General features: G+C 42.1%; 1 protein-coding gene across 1 annotated transcript in view; it reads right to left on the bottom strand.

Annotated features, from left to right (window-relative positions):
- Window positions 1-14,224, bottom strand: part of ITGAD (integrin subunit alpha D) — a 33,068-nt gene that overhangs the window by 15,555 nt on the left and 3,289 nt on the right. Inside the window, exons 2-10 of the mRNA XM_044447832.1 lie at window positions 10,857-10,971; window positions 10,623-10,735; window positions 8,828-8,892; window positions 6,976-7,090; window positions 6,021-6,151; window positions 5,177-5,322; window positions 4,034-4,187; window positions 1,796-1,946; window positions 693-766 (exon numbers count right to left, since the gene is read on the bottom strand). Coding sequence (XP_044303767.1) covers window positions 693-766; window positions 1,796-1,946; window positions 4,034-4,187; window positions 5,177-5,322; window positions 6,021-6,151; window positions 6,976-7,090; window positions 8,828-8,892; window positions 10,623-10,735; window positions 10,857-10,971 — 1,064 coding nt within the window. The remainder of the gene's footprint in view (window positions 1-692; window positions 767-1,795; window positions 1,947-4,033; window positions 4,188-5,176; window positions 5,323-6,020; window positions 6,152-6,975; window positions 7,091-8,827; window positions 8,893-10,622; window positions 10,736-10,856; window positions 10,972-14,224) is intronic.

Genomic DNA, 14,224 nt, shown 5'->3' with positions numbered 1-14,224 from the left:
CATCTTGTAACACTAGGACATTTTAGAAAATACTTCTCCAAGCAGCCTGCTCTACAATTCTATTTGATACCAAGCAACTTCAATAATTGCCCTGACCTTGGTCTGAACAAATCACACCTTCAGGAGCCATTCCAACACAGAATTGGACTGGCGGAAACTTGTACCATTCTCTCTCCTCTGCAAGGGCAGGCCTCCAGGGGGAATTAACTCTGCAAAGGTCCCTTTTATCCAGCTGGGAAAATACCATCTTCACATCCCCAAACTGCATTAGTAAGAACTCATCCTGATCAACAGCTACATTTGAATCTAGAGTCTTATCCCATCTAAACCTAAACTCTTTCCCCAGAGAGGTCCGCCTGGTGCTGTTGTTATTTGTTTTTCAGCGCCAGGCGAAGACCTTTTTATTTAAATGTCATTTTTAATTGCTAATATTATTTATTTATTTTACATCTTTGGCCAAGACATCTTAAATTATACTGTTTTTATATTGTTATTATTTATTTATTGTTGTGAGCTGCCCTGAGGCTTCGGCGAATGGGGCAGCATAGAAGCTTCCTAAATAAATAAATAAAATAAACCAGCATTCATTGCATCAGACTGTCTACCAACCTTTCCACATCTATCTTGGTTTTTGAGAGTTGAGATAATGATCCACAGAAAAGGTAAGTCTGGGGGCTGAGGAAGCACCTTACCTGCCTCAATAAGGCACTAAATCCTTCCTGAGACATCTCTAACTGGAAGGAGCTGCTGTTTTTGGATTCTGTACCTGCAGGAGAAAGGTGAGCAAAGAAAAAGTCATTAGGCTGGCAGGTTTGGTCTCTGAAGTGCTGAGAGCAGAACCTGAGACATTGATGGGATAGAAGTAGGACCTGGTAGAGCCTGATGGGGCATTGGAAACACCACCTGAATTGCTCAGCAGGGCTCGGTACTTCTAGGTAGAGCCTCATGCCCATGCAAGGTAGAGGTGACAAAGACTACCCCCATGATTTTGCCATTCTGATTTTGCCCTGGATACCCTGAAAGAAAGGCTAAATCCCTGAAACTTCAGGATAAACTCTGAAACCTGACAGATGCAAGAGGTTTTCCTCTGCCAAATTGAACAGCTGGAGCAAGGTGGGTAAAGTCTGGCATAAGGATAAAAGTAGCTGGATTGCTATGTTGTCAGTCTAATACAATGTGGCACTATGATATAGCAGGATTTGTGACTTTTCATTGAGTTTTTGTTCTGGTTTGAAATTCCTAGCATCGGATTTTCCTTGCTCTAAAACAGCTGCAAAAAATGGCTGAAAATACAGGAGAGGCTGTGCGGGGTGGGGTGGCAGCATAATGAAAAGGTCCTGCAGAGTTGCATGAGAGAAGGATCACAAGAATTATGAATACTGCATGTAGAGAAGCTCCCAGGTATACTTAGACTAGACCCACTGAATGGGTATTTTAAGTCCTAATATTTTCAATAGGTTTCCCTTCCAAATATGATTAAATCTAGATGCAACAGAAAGAAATGGTAGGATGTAGATATCAGTAGATAAGTTTGGCCAGATAGATTTATTTCTCCTCTCTCCTTCTCATATACCACCCCCTGTTCACTCCTCATATAGAATAGCTAATAATCCTACATGAAATAACGCTTGTGGGAGCTATACCCTGAGATCCAGAAACTAGAAGTGCCTCCCTTAATATTTTGACTAAATCCATAAAACTGAACTGGATCAGGTCCAGTCTAACAACTGCATATCAGTGCCGCAGATTTTAGCATTAAATCTTGGCCTCCAGGACTACCTGCGGGATTTGGTACCTTCAATAGCAAAAATTTTATCCTGAAGGTGGTTCTGGATGTCCTTGAGAGCATCGAAGTTGTCCACTCGGAAGACATGGTCTGAGGCTGGTGCAGAGGCAATACTGACGAGCTCTTGAAAGGCGCTGCCTTCACTGAATGCCTTCCCTACCTTTATAGTGAGTGAGAAAAGGAGCAAAGCAAAGGTCGAGATGTATTCCAGTAGTGAAGCTGATGACATTCAAAACTATTCTTTTTGCAATGCTGTTGTGTGCTTGGGGTCTGTCTAGATTGCCTTGTAACTCTGCCTCTAATCATAAAGTGATTCAGAATTCCCCCTCTTCCTTCTCCCATAGTCTTTTGTGGCTGCTGTTCAACCTGAATAAGTAGTTTCTGTTCCACTAGGCAAGAAGTCTGAGGAAGAGTTTGAAAAGAAGAGGAACAAGAGGGCTGACAAGTTCTCTGGGGAAATCTTTTTAGGGATCTGAAGGGGAAAGAGTAAGACCCTGCGAAATGCTGTGCTAGGTTAGTCCAATGATCCATCCAGTCCAGCGGCTCATTTGCACAGTAGCAAACCCACTGCTCCTAGGAATCCCTCAGACAGATGGGTACAAGAGTTCCACCTGTCCCAGGTCCTCAGCAATGGCTGTATATGGATGTGCTCCTCTAATAACAGGGGAAGCACATAGCAGACAACACTAACAGCCACTGACAGCCTTCTTCTGCATAAATGTGTCCAAGCTCTTTTAAAGTCGTCCAAATTGGTGGACATCACTACTTCTGGCAGCAGTGAATTCCTTAGTTTAGCTATGCATGATGTAAAGAAGTACTTTCGTTTATTGTCCTGAATCTCCTACCAATGACCTTCAGGGAATGACTCCAGGTTCTAGTATTATAGGAGAGAGAGAAATGTCTCCCTCTCCATTTTTCCACATGTATGCATCATTCTGAACATCTCTGTCATGTTTCCCCTTACTCACCATTTATCTATGCTAAATAGTATTAGCTGTTGTAATAGTCCCTCATAGGAAAGATTGCTGCAACTCCATCATTTTAGTTGCCCTTTTCTGTACTTTTTCCAACTTTGCACCTAAATGGCTATAATAATCAGACATATACATGATACTCCAACTGCAGTGCACCAAAGATTTAAGTGGAGTATGATACTGGCAGTTTTATTTTCAATTACTTTCCTAATTATGCCTCACATGGAGTTTGACTTTTTCACAGCAGCTGTGCACTGAGGAAACATTTTCATGTCCACTTCCCGGCTGTGGAGATCCCTGCCAAGGAAAACTGTGTTTGCTCCCCTTCCATTGTCCTTCCACCAGCAAGCAAAGTGCATTCTATCCAAAGAGGTTTTTGGCATGTAAGCATTTCTGTTGGTTTTGGTGCTGTTTTCATTTTGCCCTTGCTTGCATTTTAATGCTCTCTTTTATTATATTTTAATCAAATTTCATTTATTATTGTAAGCTACCCTGAGTGCCATTGAAGAAAAGAGTTTTGATGGAATGTTTGAGAGGAAGCACAATTCATTCTATTCTTTTCATTCTCTCAACTGTTTTAACCTCAGAGTTGCCATCTGATCAGAAGAAAACAGCTCAGCTTGTTCTGCTTTTACTGCTTGCTTGATCTGCTGAAATGAACATGTGAAGCTTTTCACAGCCTGCAGATAATCATTACCTGTTACTACCTCCAGGTCAAACTGCTGTGAAAAAGCAGGGGAAAAAAAGCTGACTAGCTTATTCCAATCATGTAATAATTTCTTCATGTTTTCAATTCTGCTGTAAGCTCCAGGACAAGGGCAGCAAACAACTGTGATTGGAATGCTGGGACCTGGTCACAGGAGCAGGGCAGAATCCTGCAGCAGGTTCAGAGGGTTAGAAACAAGAGGAACTTTTGTGTAACAGTCCAGGGTCAAAGCCAGAGAGACAACAGATTCAAGCAATACACTCCAAAGGTTTTACAGTCCAACCAGTTCAGGGTTCAGCTGGAGACAAGGACTGGGCAGGCAGAGCAATGAAGGGCCAGAGTACAACAGAGTTGCTTTGGCAAAGAGCAGCTGTGCAGGGAAGCCTTTTATGCTGGTCTCCAGGCCTTCCGGCTGCCTTGCATAATTGCTCCTCAGCTGTTCCCTGCCAGCACCTGTAAAGGTGTTTCTGGTTCTGCAGGCACTTCCATGGTCAGTGAAACTCTCATCCTGACACCTGCTCTGATTTCTGTCTAGTGTTCTGAGGATTTCTTTGCTAGCTTTCTCACCCCAATGGCAAAGCGGATGATGCCAGCTGCCTCAGCTTCTGGAATCACATCGGTGTACTCCAAGGGGTCTCTGTATTTTTCTCCATCTGTTATCACAATGAGAATCTTAGAGGCACTGTGGCGGGCTCCTTTTTCTGGGAGAAAAAGCTCACGTCTAGGAAAATGTGAACAAGAAATGGCAAGCTAAACATTTTCCTTCATTCCAAATTCTAAAAACATGTCACACAAATAAGAATTGAATAAACAGTAAAACAAGTATTAAATGTAAATCAATCACAATGAAAAGATATGAATAAAATGAATACAAATGGCTTATGTACAGTCTGAAGTGCCTGATTCTTCCTATTCTTGGAAACTAAGCAGGATTAGGCCTGGTTGAAAATCTGGATGGGTGACTTAATGTTGTGAACCTCCCAGAAAGTTTTGGCTATGAGTGATAAAGAAATGTAGTTGTGGTGGTGATAGTAATAATAAAATCAATTAACTTCCAGATCTTGGCCAGGTAATAGTAAGCAGGCAAATACCTCATTATAGGATATAGCTTAATTTTTAAGCAACCTCTTAAGTTTCAAGAAAACTCTGGACATTGCTTTAAAATTATTTGTGGTTCTGAACTTCAGATATGCAGACACAGTGGGGTAAGTCATATATTTAAAAAAACATACCAACCAATTTGGTATTATACTGCCTTTACTTTTACTCTGTGACTTTCTCTCCCCATTGTGGAATGCTACGTTTCCTGAGTTTGTATAAGAATCAGCCCTAGATACTGCCAATTTATACTTTCTGGAAATATTCAGGAAGGAATTAGAAAGGAACTACCAGGAGCGAAGCTTCTAAGGAAAGATACAATAACCCAGAAAAGCTTCAATAGTGCTGGACAGGATGGTGCTGCAATTGCATTTGGAAGAATGAGGTGGTGTGGTAGGGGAGCACAGTGGTATGGCAGGTGCCACCACATATCACACTTGAAAAAGGCAGGACAATACAAAGAACTATGGGATACAATGGTACAATGTCATGCTATCTCAATAATCTTTAGAAGGTCTGTGAATGAAAGATGGTTCTTCCAGACTAAAGAGTTAATGTGAAAGCAACCAATATCATATGTTGAACCAGACAAACAAACAGGAAATTACGTACACCACTCTCTGGATATATGTAGCTGTGTGCGTTGTTCCACCCAGCTGCCGCACTTTCCTAATTAGTGCATCAGGATCTTGGTTCTTCTGGAATGTAAGGAAGTCAAAGTGTTCTTGATAGAAGTTTGAGTACTGGCACAAGGCAAACTAAAATGAGAAAGAGAGAGAGAGTTGGTAGACACAGGAAAAGATTTAGATCCATAATCAATGGCAAAATATATGTCAAATGCATCCATTTGTCTCCATTTTAGGAAATGTTTAAACTCTTGGCTGAATAAAAATACCATGAATCAAATTCTAGAACCCAAATGTAGTGGCAGGAAAAGCTGAACTCAGCAGGCAATATAAAATATATTAAACAAAAAAAGCAATGTTGTCTCCATTTACATTAATATATTCCATTTCTGATATTGGGAGGGTCAAAAAAAATCACTCAAGCCACTAAAGAACAGCTCGTTTGGTGACTGGAAATCCTAATGACTGCTCAGTTAGCTTTTCATAATTCAGTAGGTCTTATACATCTGTTGTAAAGCCTAGGGGATAGAAAGTTACTTAAAATGAAATTCTGAAATTTTCAGAGTGTGGATCTTTTCTCCAAGGACTATAAATTTTATACAAATAACATGACTGACAGCTCTGTCCTTTACACAGAGACACAAGCCCTAGGAGATTAGAGGGGACACTATAAAACATTGTGAGGAATTAATAGGAAGAAAATCTAATAATGGGAGCACATAATGGGAGAATCTTGCAGAACCCTAATGTGCACACAAACAGAGGCATTGTTTATTCTGGTAAAATAAGAAAGTACAGAAACAAACTGTCACCCATTATCCCAGCATTACCTGCGTGCTTGTATTTTGGAAGCGCTTTATAACCTCAGAGATAAATGTCTTCATCTGTATAAACTGATTTCTGTCAATGCTCCCTGAACCATCTATCAGGAGAACGATGTCAGTGGGCCGTTTTGGACATTCTAGAGAATGAAACAGCAGTTGAAAAAGCAGATAAAGATTTTTGAAGGAGGACCCCCACCCTCCCTCCTGAACAAGGAGGGCCCCTATGGTTTTGAAAGCTATGAAACAGGCAGGAATTCGATAGGTGAAGCTTCCATCACTGCACTCTCCCCACCCATGACTGGAAAAAGCATCTCCAATGGATTTTCTATCAGTAAAAAAGGGGAACACAGAAAGTAGGCAGTACACATTCACATACTCAAAAGTAACTGATACTTCCCAATCCAAATAAGTTGACCTCATCTCTTGTCTCCTCACCCAGCCTTTAAAACAGGACTGAGGAATCGCCAGGCCTTGGAGCAGATTCAACCTGCAAGACAGACTGGTCCTGCAAGGCCTCCCCGTCCCCGACAGGAGAGGTCCCTCTGGAGTCCTGCCTTCTTTTGGAGGTCCCCTCTTCTTCCCTGTCAGGGTGAGGGGTATGCGGAGCTGGGCTTCCTTGGAGGCTGCTACCCGCTTGGCTGCTGCAGCAGTCAAGACGAGGGGTCTGTTCTGGCTTTGGGCATGTGTCTGCGTATGGACACTTATCTGTAGGAATAATGTGTGGTTGTCCAGGCAAACATGTTGAGGCTGCCTCCCAGCAGTGTTGGTGGCCCTGGCAACTCTATGCTGCAGCCTTGCCCACTGTTGGCATGTGGCCCAGAGCCAATGCAGCCATCAGGAGAATGAGCCTCTGCACCCCTGCTCTAGAAAATTAGGCCAGTGGGTTCCTTGACTCTGGGTCCCTTTTCCTTATACTGTCATCTGACTGGTGGTGTCTGACTTCCTTCCTTGTAGGTCTCACCTGGCAGATGCTCAGGAAAGCGCTTTATCAGCCTCAGATTCTGGTCAAGGAGAAAGCAGTAGCCCTTGAGGTAGATGTTTTCCCCACAGGTTTGATGCACTGTTGGACCACACGCCTGTGGAACCAAGGGGAAATGGCTAGCTGTGGTTGGATTAAGTAGCTATGTTAATAAAATAGGTTGTGGTTCAAACCACACACCCATTTGACTTGAAAGTCTTATACTCTGGTATGATGAGCGGGGAATTAATTATTCAGCTTTGGTTTTCCAAATGTATTCTGCACTTCCTCATATAAACTCTCTTTTAAGCTGACTTACATGTTCCTGCATTGATCAGACAAGGTTCTGGGTGTTGAGCCCTGGTAGAAAGTAAATCCCAGCTTGGTGAGTATGCAGCCTTAGTGAGATGGGAGGCTGATGAAAAATGTTTGTTTGGAGGAGGGAATGGGTCAGTGGGAAGACAGCAGAACCTGCAAGAGGAATTTCCAATTCCAATTGTATTGCTGTAGTGTATGCAGTGTACTGTTTGTATCACAAAAAGAAGTGCCAGGAAAAGTTTTAATAAACCTGATGTGTTATGAAAGATCTTGCTTTCCTCATTGGCTGCAATTAAAATATCACTGTAATGCACTGATATTTTTTAAAAACCTGCTGAAAACTATAAAAATATATTTAAAGTTGCAATAATTAATTTTAACAACTGCATCTCAAATACCTACCAATGACAAACCATAGGTATTAAATTATTACTAATAATAATAATTTCATTTCTATACTGTCCCATAGGCAAACCTCTCTGGGCAGTAAAATAAAAATTAAATATACATTCTTATAGTGGATCTGTTAGTATAAGAAAAGGACTCACCCAAATGTTAATATAAAGATATTATAATTCGAATTAATCCATGGGTGACTTATTTTCATATACTAACAAGTGGATACAAAACTAGGAATTCTAGGAATTTCAGGTGCATTGTTTGAATTTTTAGCATTTAAAATGTTTTAAAATAAATTTATATTTGCAACCCCTGTGAAAGGAAATACCCTTCCAAAATGAGTTGGGTATATTAAAGCTTTTTCTGGCACCTGAATTTTTTTTCTCTTCTGCTTCAGGATTCAATTTGGATACTGTTTTTTGTTTGTTTGTTTGTATTTTGAAAGGGTGCCTTTTCCTTTCAGGAATTTTGTTCATTGTCAAAGCCATTGTGGGTCATTTCAGACATGAGGCATCTAGTGCTAATAATTACTAGTAAGAAAGTACCATAAAGGAATTCCGTCTTTATGTTCCATATCAAATCTTGTGTGGTAAGGAAAAAAAGAAAATGGATGGAAGATGGGTATGAGAAAATAATAATAACTGACCTGACCCTCTGCCCTCTAAATCTGCATCAATGAGGCTGAGAGATTTCCAGAATATAAGCTTTGTCTGGAAACACCCAGTAGTCCAAGTTTTATCACCCTGGAGCTGTTTTGCTTCCCAAATCCATTCGTTTTCTGAGCTACAGAGGGCCTTGCCTGCATTTGTTCTGACAGCTTCTCAAGGAAAAGTTGGATGGTGGGTTGGAATAGTGTTCTTGGCTTTCACTTTATGATTCAGTGATATATTATCTACAAGGAGGGCTGTGCAGAACCATGAAACAGCGCCTTTTATGTTAAACATTTTATTGGTTGTCTTTCTAGACCATCCAATGGCCAAAGCTCCTGAGGCAGTTCATAAATCTGTGAAATGACACAGCATAGTAAAGTGTAACGGAAAACCCTTAAATGTAAAACAGAACAAAACCAGAATAACATTTTTGCCACTATCTTAAGAGAAAAAGAAAAGAAAGACCATTTCCAAGCAGTGCTGCTTACCAACAACTGGGAGTCGCTGGCAGAGAGGGACAAACTGAGGGACATGTTCAGCGCATCAGCAGGCACTAAAAGGAAAAGATACACATTGAAGGTGATTATTGCCACATATAGGGCATTTATACTGTGCAATCCCACACATATTTACTTTTATGATTTCCTGCTGACTTGATTTTAAACATGTTTAACTAACTACATGGGAGGGAGCCCCATTGTACCATAGGGACAAGTAAACACACAAGCACTTGTCTGTGTATTTTCAAAGGGCTTTGTACATACTATTTCAAGAATCCTTATCTCATATCCTGGCAGACTCATGGAAACTTGTTGTCAAAGAACTGGTCAAGATATTTGAAAATGTAAAGTAGCACCAGCAAATGTTATCTTATTAACCAACAGTCTCTGTGAGATATTAATAGCTTGCTAAAAAACATGAGACTATAAATACTTGTGTGTCTCTCTTGACTTTCACTTCTCTTCCTACACAGACTCTTATCTACTGCTGCTAATTGTCCCTCTTTCCCTACCACTTCTAAGGGGGCAATCCTACACCCTAGAGCAGACCTTTCCATGTGGTCCTGAGGGGCAAACGGCCCAGTCAGCCCAGCCAGCAGGAGAGTCCACTGAAGGGAGAAGGCCTGTGGCCTGCACCTGTTGACTGGGAGTGTCTCTAGTTTTACAGGCCAAGCTGCAGCTCCAGCAAGAAGGTCTGAAAGCACCGTGTGGGTTTTCTGAATTCATTTCTCCTGCTGAGACTCTGTTGAACGCATGGTATACCTTGAACAACTGAGAATTGTACTGCTATTATGTACATGTCACAAATTATTTGTTTTATAGATTTTGTTTTTACACACACATATATGAGAACATTTAATTTTTCTTGAAGCAATTTATTTTTTCAGAGCCACACAGGGTAAAGATCTGAATTAACGCGTGACTTGTATTAAGCAGTAGGCAGAGGTTACATTTTGACAGGAAAAAAAAGGCTACAACTCCCAGCATGCCTCAGCTATGCTGGGAATTATAGGCCCTTTTCCTCTCTAAACTTGCATAGAATTGTGGCCCACTTGGCTCCATCAGAAGATAGCTTTGCCTTCTTTGTTCCTGTTGTGCTCCACAGGGTCATCTACCCGATGAGGCATTTTGGGGCACAAAGGGGACTGTCTGATGGCCTCAGCAGGCCACTTGCAGTCACAGTTATCGGAAAGAGTACGCTTGCTGTTCTGTACAGTGTCTTCGGCAATACCAGTGGGAGGAACGGGAGAAAAACACCCATAGTGAGCCTGGTCATCTGTTGGTCTCATCATGGGTGCTTGGTGCTTAACGATAACCCATCATGGTGATTTGCCATGGGTTGTCATTAGGTATGAACCACCCACTTTATGTCAAGGATCTGTGGTTGTTCCACATATTTATAAATCTGAGCCAGTAAAATGAGGACAAGTAGTTTTGAGAGCTCCCCATCCCTCTTTCACAGGTTCCTTTCTCTGGAAGTGGAGAGCAGTAGGAAGAGAAATACGCTTCACTGGGTATCATGAGCAGAAACCCCACATGTCTTGCTTTGGGCACTCCATAAGCATCTGGTTGCCCACTGAGAACTGAATGCTGACCTAGTGATACTTTGGGTTCAGCATCATTCTCCTTATTTTTTGCACTCAGTTCTGCTCTTGCACAACACATGGGGGGAATGTAGACCAAAGGGAAAGCTTCAGCCCTGTGTGTGTGCTCCAGAGGTAAAGCCATGAGTCCTATTTCCAAAGGTTTCCTCCATTGCAACTCCACCCTGTCAAGCACTTACTTTGCAAAGGGACCTCCTGGCATCTGCCCGATTTGCTTTGCATGTAATGGCATTTGTAGAGTTTTCCCTGTTCATTCCCATTCCCCTTCTGGAGTGGGGCACCAACAAACAGCCTGGAGGAGTGAGATAACACATGCAGAGAAGTCAGGAGTCACACAGTGTCTCTCCTGGTAGGGGCAGGAAGACAAGAGATACATGGCTCTCCATGGATCTGGAGCGACAGTGGTTGCTTACGCTGCGTTTGGTCCACTTCCAAATTGCACAATGCTCTTTCCAAAGCCTTTTGCTCTTTCTTGGAAAGCGATTGGATGCTCTGTATCCAGACTGAATCCATGGCATTGTGCCAGCACTGTAAGGAATAAATAAACAGATTGTTCTTAGGGCAAGAGGGTAGCAACCCCAAAGAGCTCTGGTGGGTATGGCACCTACTGGTCCACATGTAGCTGGCAGGGAAGAGGGGCTGGAAGGAGGAGAGGGAGATGACAGGTGTTAAGGCAGAAGAGAGAAGAGTATCCAACTTCATCCATTCACTTGGGCTTCCTTTGGTGGGGAATCTGGAACTTCCCTGCAGGAAGTGACAGGAGGACCTGAACTTAATATTTTTCATGGAAGTGCATGATAAGCTTCAGGTGCATCTAGACCTGGGAGACATGTGGGTAGAAGCAGATAATCCTTGCTTCAGGGAGTTGGTGAAGGAGCATCAAGGTACATGCAGGTACTTGAAAGAATTCATGCAGAAATGGGGCAGAACAGATTCATGAATAGGCACAACTGAAAGCAACAGGGACCGGAAATAGGCTGATCCTATCTTTCAGCCTGTTTACCAGAAGTTCATGGAGGTGGCATTTTAATAGTGGACAAGACATTTCAATTGCATTAAGGTGCAATTTACCACTAAGTCCGTGCACGTGCTAAACTAGAAGCAATAAAAAGCACTAACATCTAAAAAGAAAGCTTTGCATTGAATGTACAAGTAGCCTTAAAAGCAATAATGGCATTTTGCCTGTCCATGCTAGACATGTTGGTGCTGCCATTGCATTTTTCTGCAAATAATATCAAACATTTAATAAACTATAAAAATATTGGAGGGCAATAAGGAAAACTGGGATGATATGGAAGGGTTATAACTGAGATTTTCCATATATGTGAACAACAGTTACAAGAAAGGAGTTAGTATGGAAGCAACCAGGAGATGTGTAGTCTCTTATGCCTTTTAACAGTTGCAAGAAAATAAGGAAGGTGAATAATGATAATAATGTTGTTTCCAACCTGCAATTCTACAATCTAAAGGACATGAGAAAAGAATAAGCAGAAGGGGAGACAGTGGATTCTATACATTAAAACTTTAGGAAAAGAAGCATGCTTTCAGCTGCTGTCTTCAGTTAAACAGAGAAAGCAAATTCTAAAGAAAAAGTGCTGAAAGAGAGGAAGGTATGCGAAATAGAGGGAGTAACTAGAGGCTAAGCCAAGAGGAAAGGCGGGGATGGAGGAATTAAATAAAAACAAAAACAGAGGATCTATAGATCCAAATGAAAGAGATTTAAAACAACCCCCCCCCAAAAAAAACAAGGAGTTTCTTAAACTGGATCCAATCAGGAGACAGAAACCAATGAATGGGGTGCAACAATGGAGGCAAAATGAGCAGCTCCAGGAACCTCGACTGTTACCCATTAGAACTGAGGCAATCGACTAGTGCTGTGCCATTGCGATCCAAGATGGGTTGTTGTTTTGCAAACCCAAACCAGTCCCCCATGGGTTGGCTTGTCTGGGGGCAACAGATGGGTTGATCTAGGGGTTGCATGCACAATGGGGCTCATATCATCCAAACCCAGGAGACTGACCCCATTGTGGGAACCAGAATTTAGCTACTTGGTCAGAGTGGCAACTTCCCCATGTCACTCCTAAGCAACTGGCTCCTAAGCAACTGCCCTTGCATGTTGTCCCAAACATATGTGAAATACTTGGGAGCAGCTGTCACTGGCTCCCCACCCATTTCCACCACAATCTTGAGTCACTGAGGCTTGCTGCAACTTTTTTTCCTCTTTAAACTTTTTTCCTTGAGATTGCAGAAGTTGTCTGTGAAGCTAACTTTTGCAAGCCCTGTTTCGACAGTGACTGACAGTCCCTCCGATGTGTTCTAGCCACACATTGAAGAACTGCTTGTGATTACAAAGCATTAAAAAGTTCCTTCTAATTTTTGCAAATCTTTGTGAAAAAATATTTTTATTTCACACTTATGGATTATTTGCACTTACATGGGTGTGGGACTGGGGAGCCTGAGACAGGCAATGTGCAGGGGGTGCCTGCTGCAAAGTCCAGCAAGTACCCACTATAGGCATTGTCCCACAAAGGCTGCAGGTGAGCTTATTTTTCCATGAGGTGCATCAGACAGCTGTCCAAAGGTGAGCCATCAAAGGCATGAGTGAACTGAGCTCATAAAAAGGAGGTGGGACTTGTGTGTCCTCTCAGTGCCCTCATTTTTGCACTTGTTCCTGAGATTCTACCATCTCATAAACTTACAGAAGTGTGAACTACTTCATACCTTGCATAATTGTTAACGGTAACACTCCACTTTTCAAGGGGGATTTAGAAAGAGTTTTGGAGGGGAAAAATGGCAGGAAGGTGCATAGGTATATGGAGTGCTTGGGGTTGTGAGAGGGAGGAACTAAGCAACTCAGTCTTCCTGCCATGTCTGCTGAGATACCTGAACAAGAACTGGGCGGAAGGGGGGGGGGGACAGGAATTCATGATGAGCCTAGTTGTTGGTTTTACTGCCAGAATGAGTTGGCATGCCATGATGCACTGAGTATCTTTGCCATAGAAGGAGAAGAAAATGAATGAAAAGAATGGTAGTTTCACTTGCAAAGTGGGGTATTCAGAAAACACCAGAACTAAGGGAAATCTTTCCTAGGAGTATCTTCAGTAGTACACCCAAACTTTCCACTCAGGATCTTTCAGTATTAGCATTATTCAGCAATTAGAACAGCCAGAACAGTGCAACACGTCTACTTTTTCCTCGGTCAGTTATAAGAACAAAGATGGTCACACTTTTTCTGAAGTCGAGGAAGTTACTGAGACTTTAACACTGCATGTCATAAATTCAACAAAAGTTACTTTCTGAGCACAAGCAGGATGCAATGGAGATGAAAATTTGACCTGCTGAAATTCTGCTGTCATGGCTTGTTAAAAGTACAGAGGCACTGAAAGTACAGACAAAAAGGCATTATTCTGTAAAATCTGGAGTGAGTGAATGGAAAAGAAGGCATGCGACAGTAAGGTGACACTGTTGCAAAAAAGTGGGGAGATTAGGATGTCAAAATGTAATTTCCACTTTACACAGATTGACTAGGTCATGACAGGGCAACACAACTGCTGGGAAAAATATGTCGTTGCGTGGAAGTTGAAATATTTCCTGTCAATAGTAGAAGGGGAAGAGAATTTGTGTCTAGAAAGAGAATGAAATGAAAGCTGATGCATTTCCTCTCTGAGGCAGTGGTCTAGTGGCACTGTTCCATGGTCAGAGGCAGTCGGTTGCTAATACGAGTTCTTGGGAGCAACCGCTGCCTTCATACCCTTCTTGCAAGCTTCCCAGAGGCACCTGA

Source organism: Varanus komodoensis, unplaced genomic scaffold, assembly GCF_004798865.1.
Source record: "Varanus komodoensis strain SLA01 unplaced genomic scaffold, ASM479886v1 scaffold53, whole genome shotgun sequence".
NCBI classification, from domain to species: Eukaryota; Metazoa; Chordata; class Lepidosauria; order Squamata; family Varanidae; genus Varanus; species Varanus komodoensis.
Note: the sequence above shows the minus strand (reverse complement) of the source record. Positions and strands in the feature narration are given on the sequence as shown.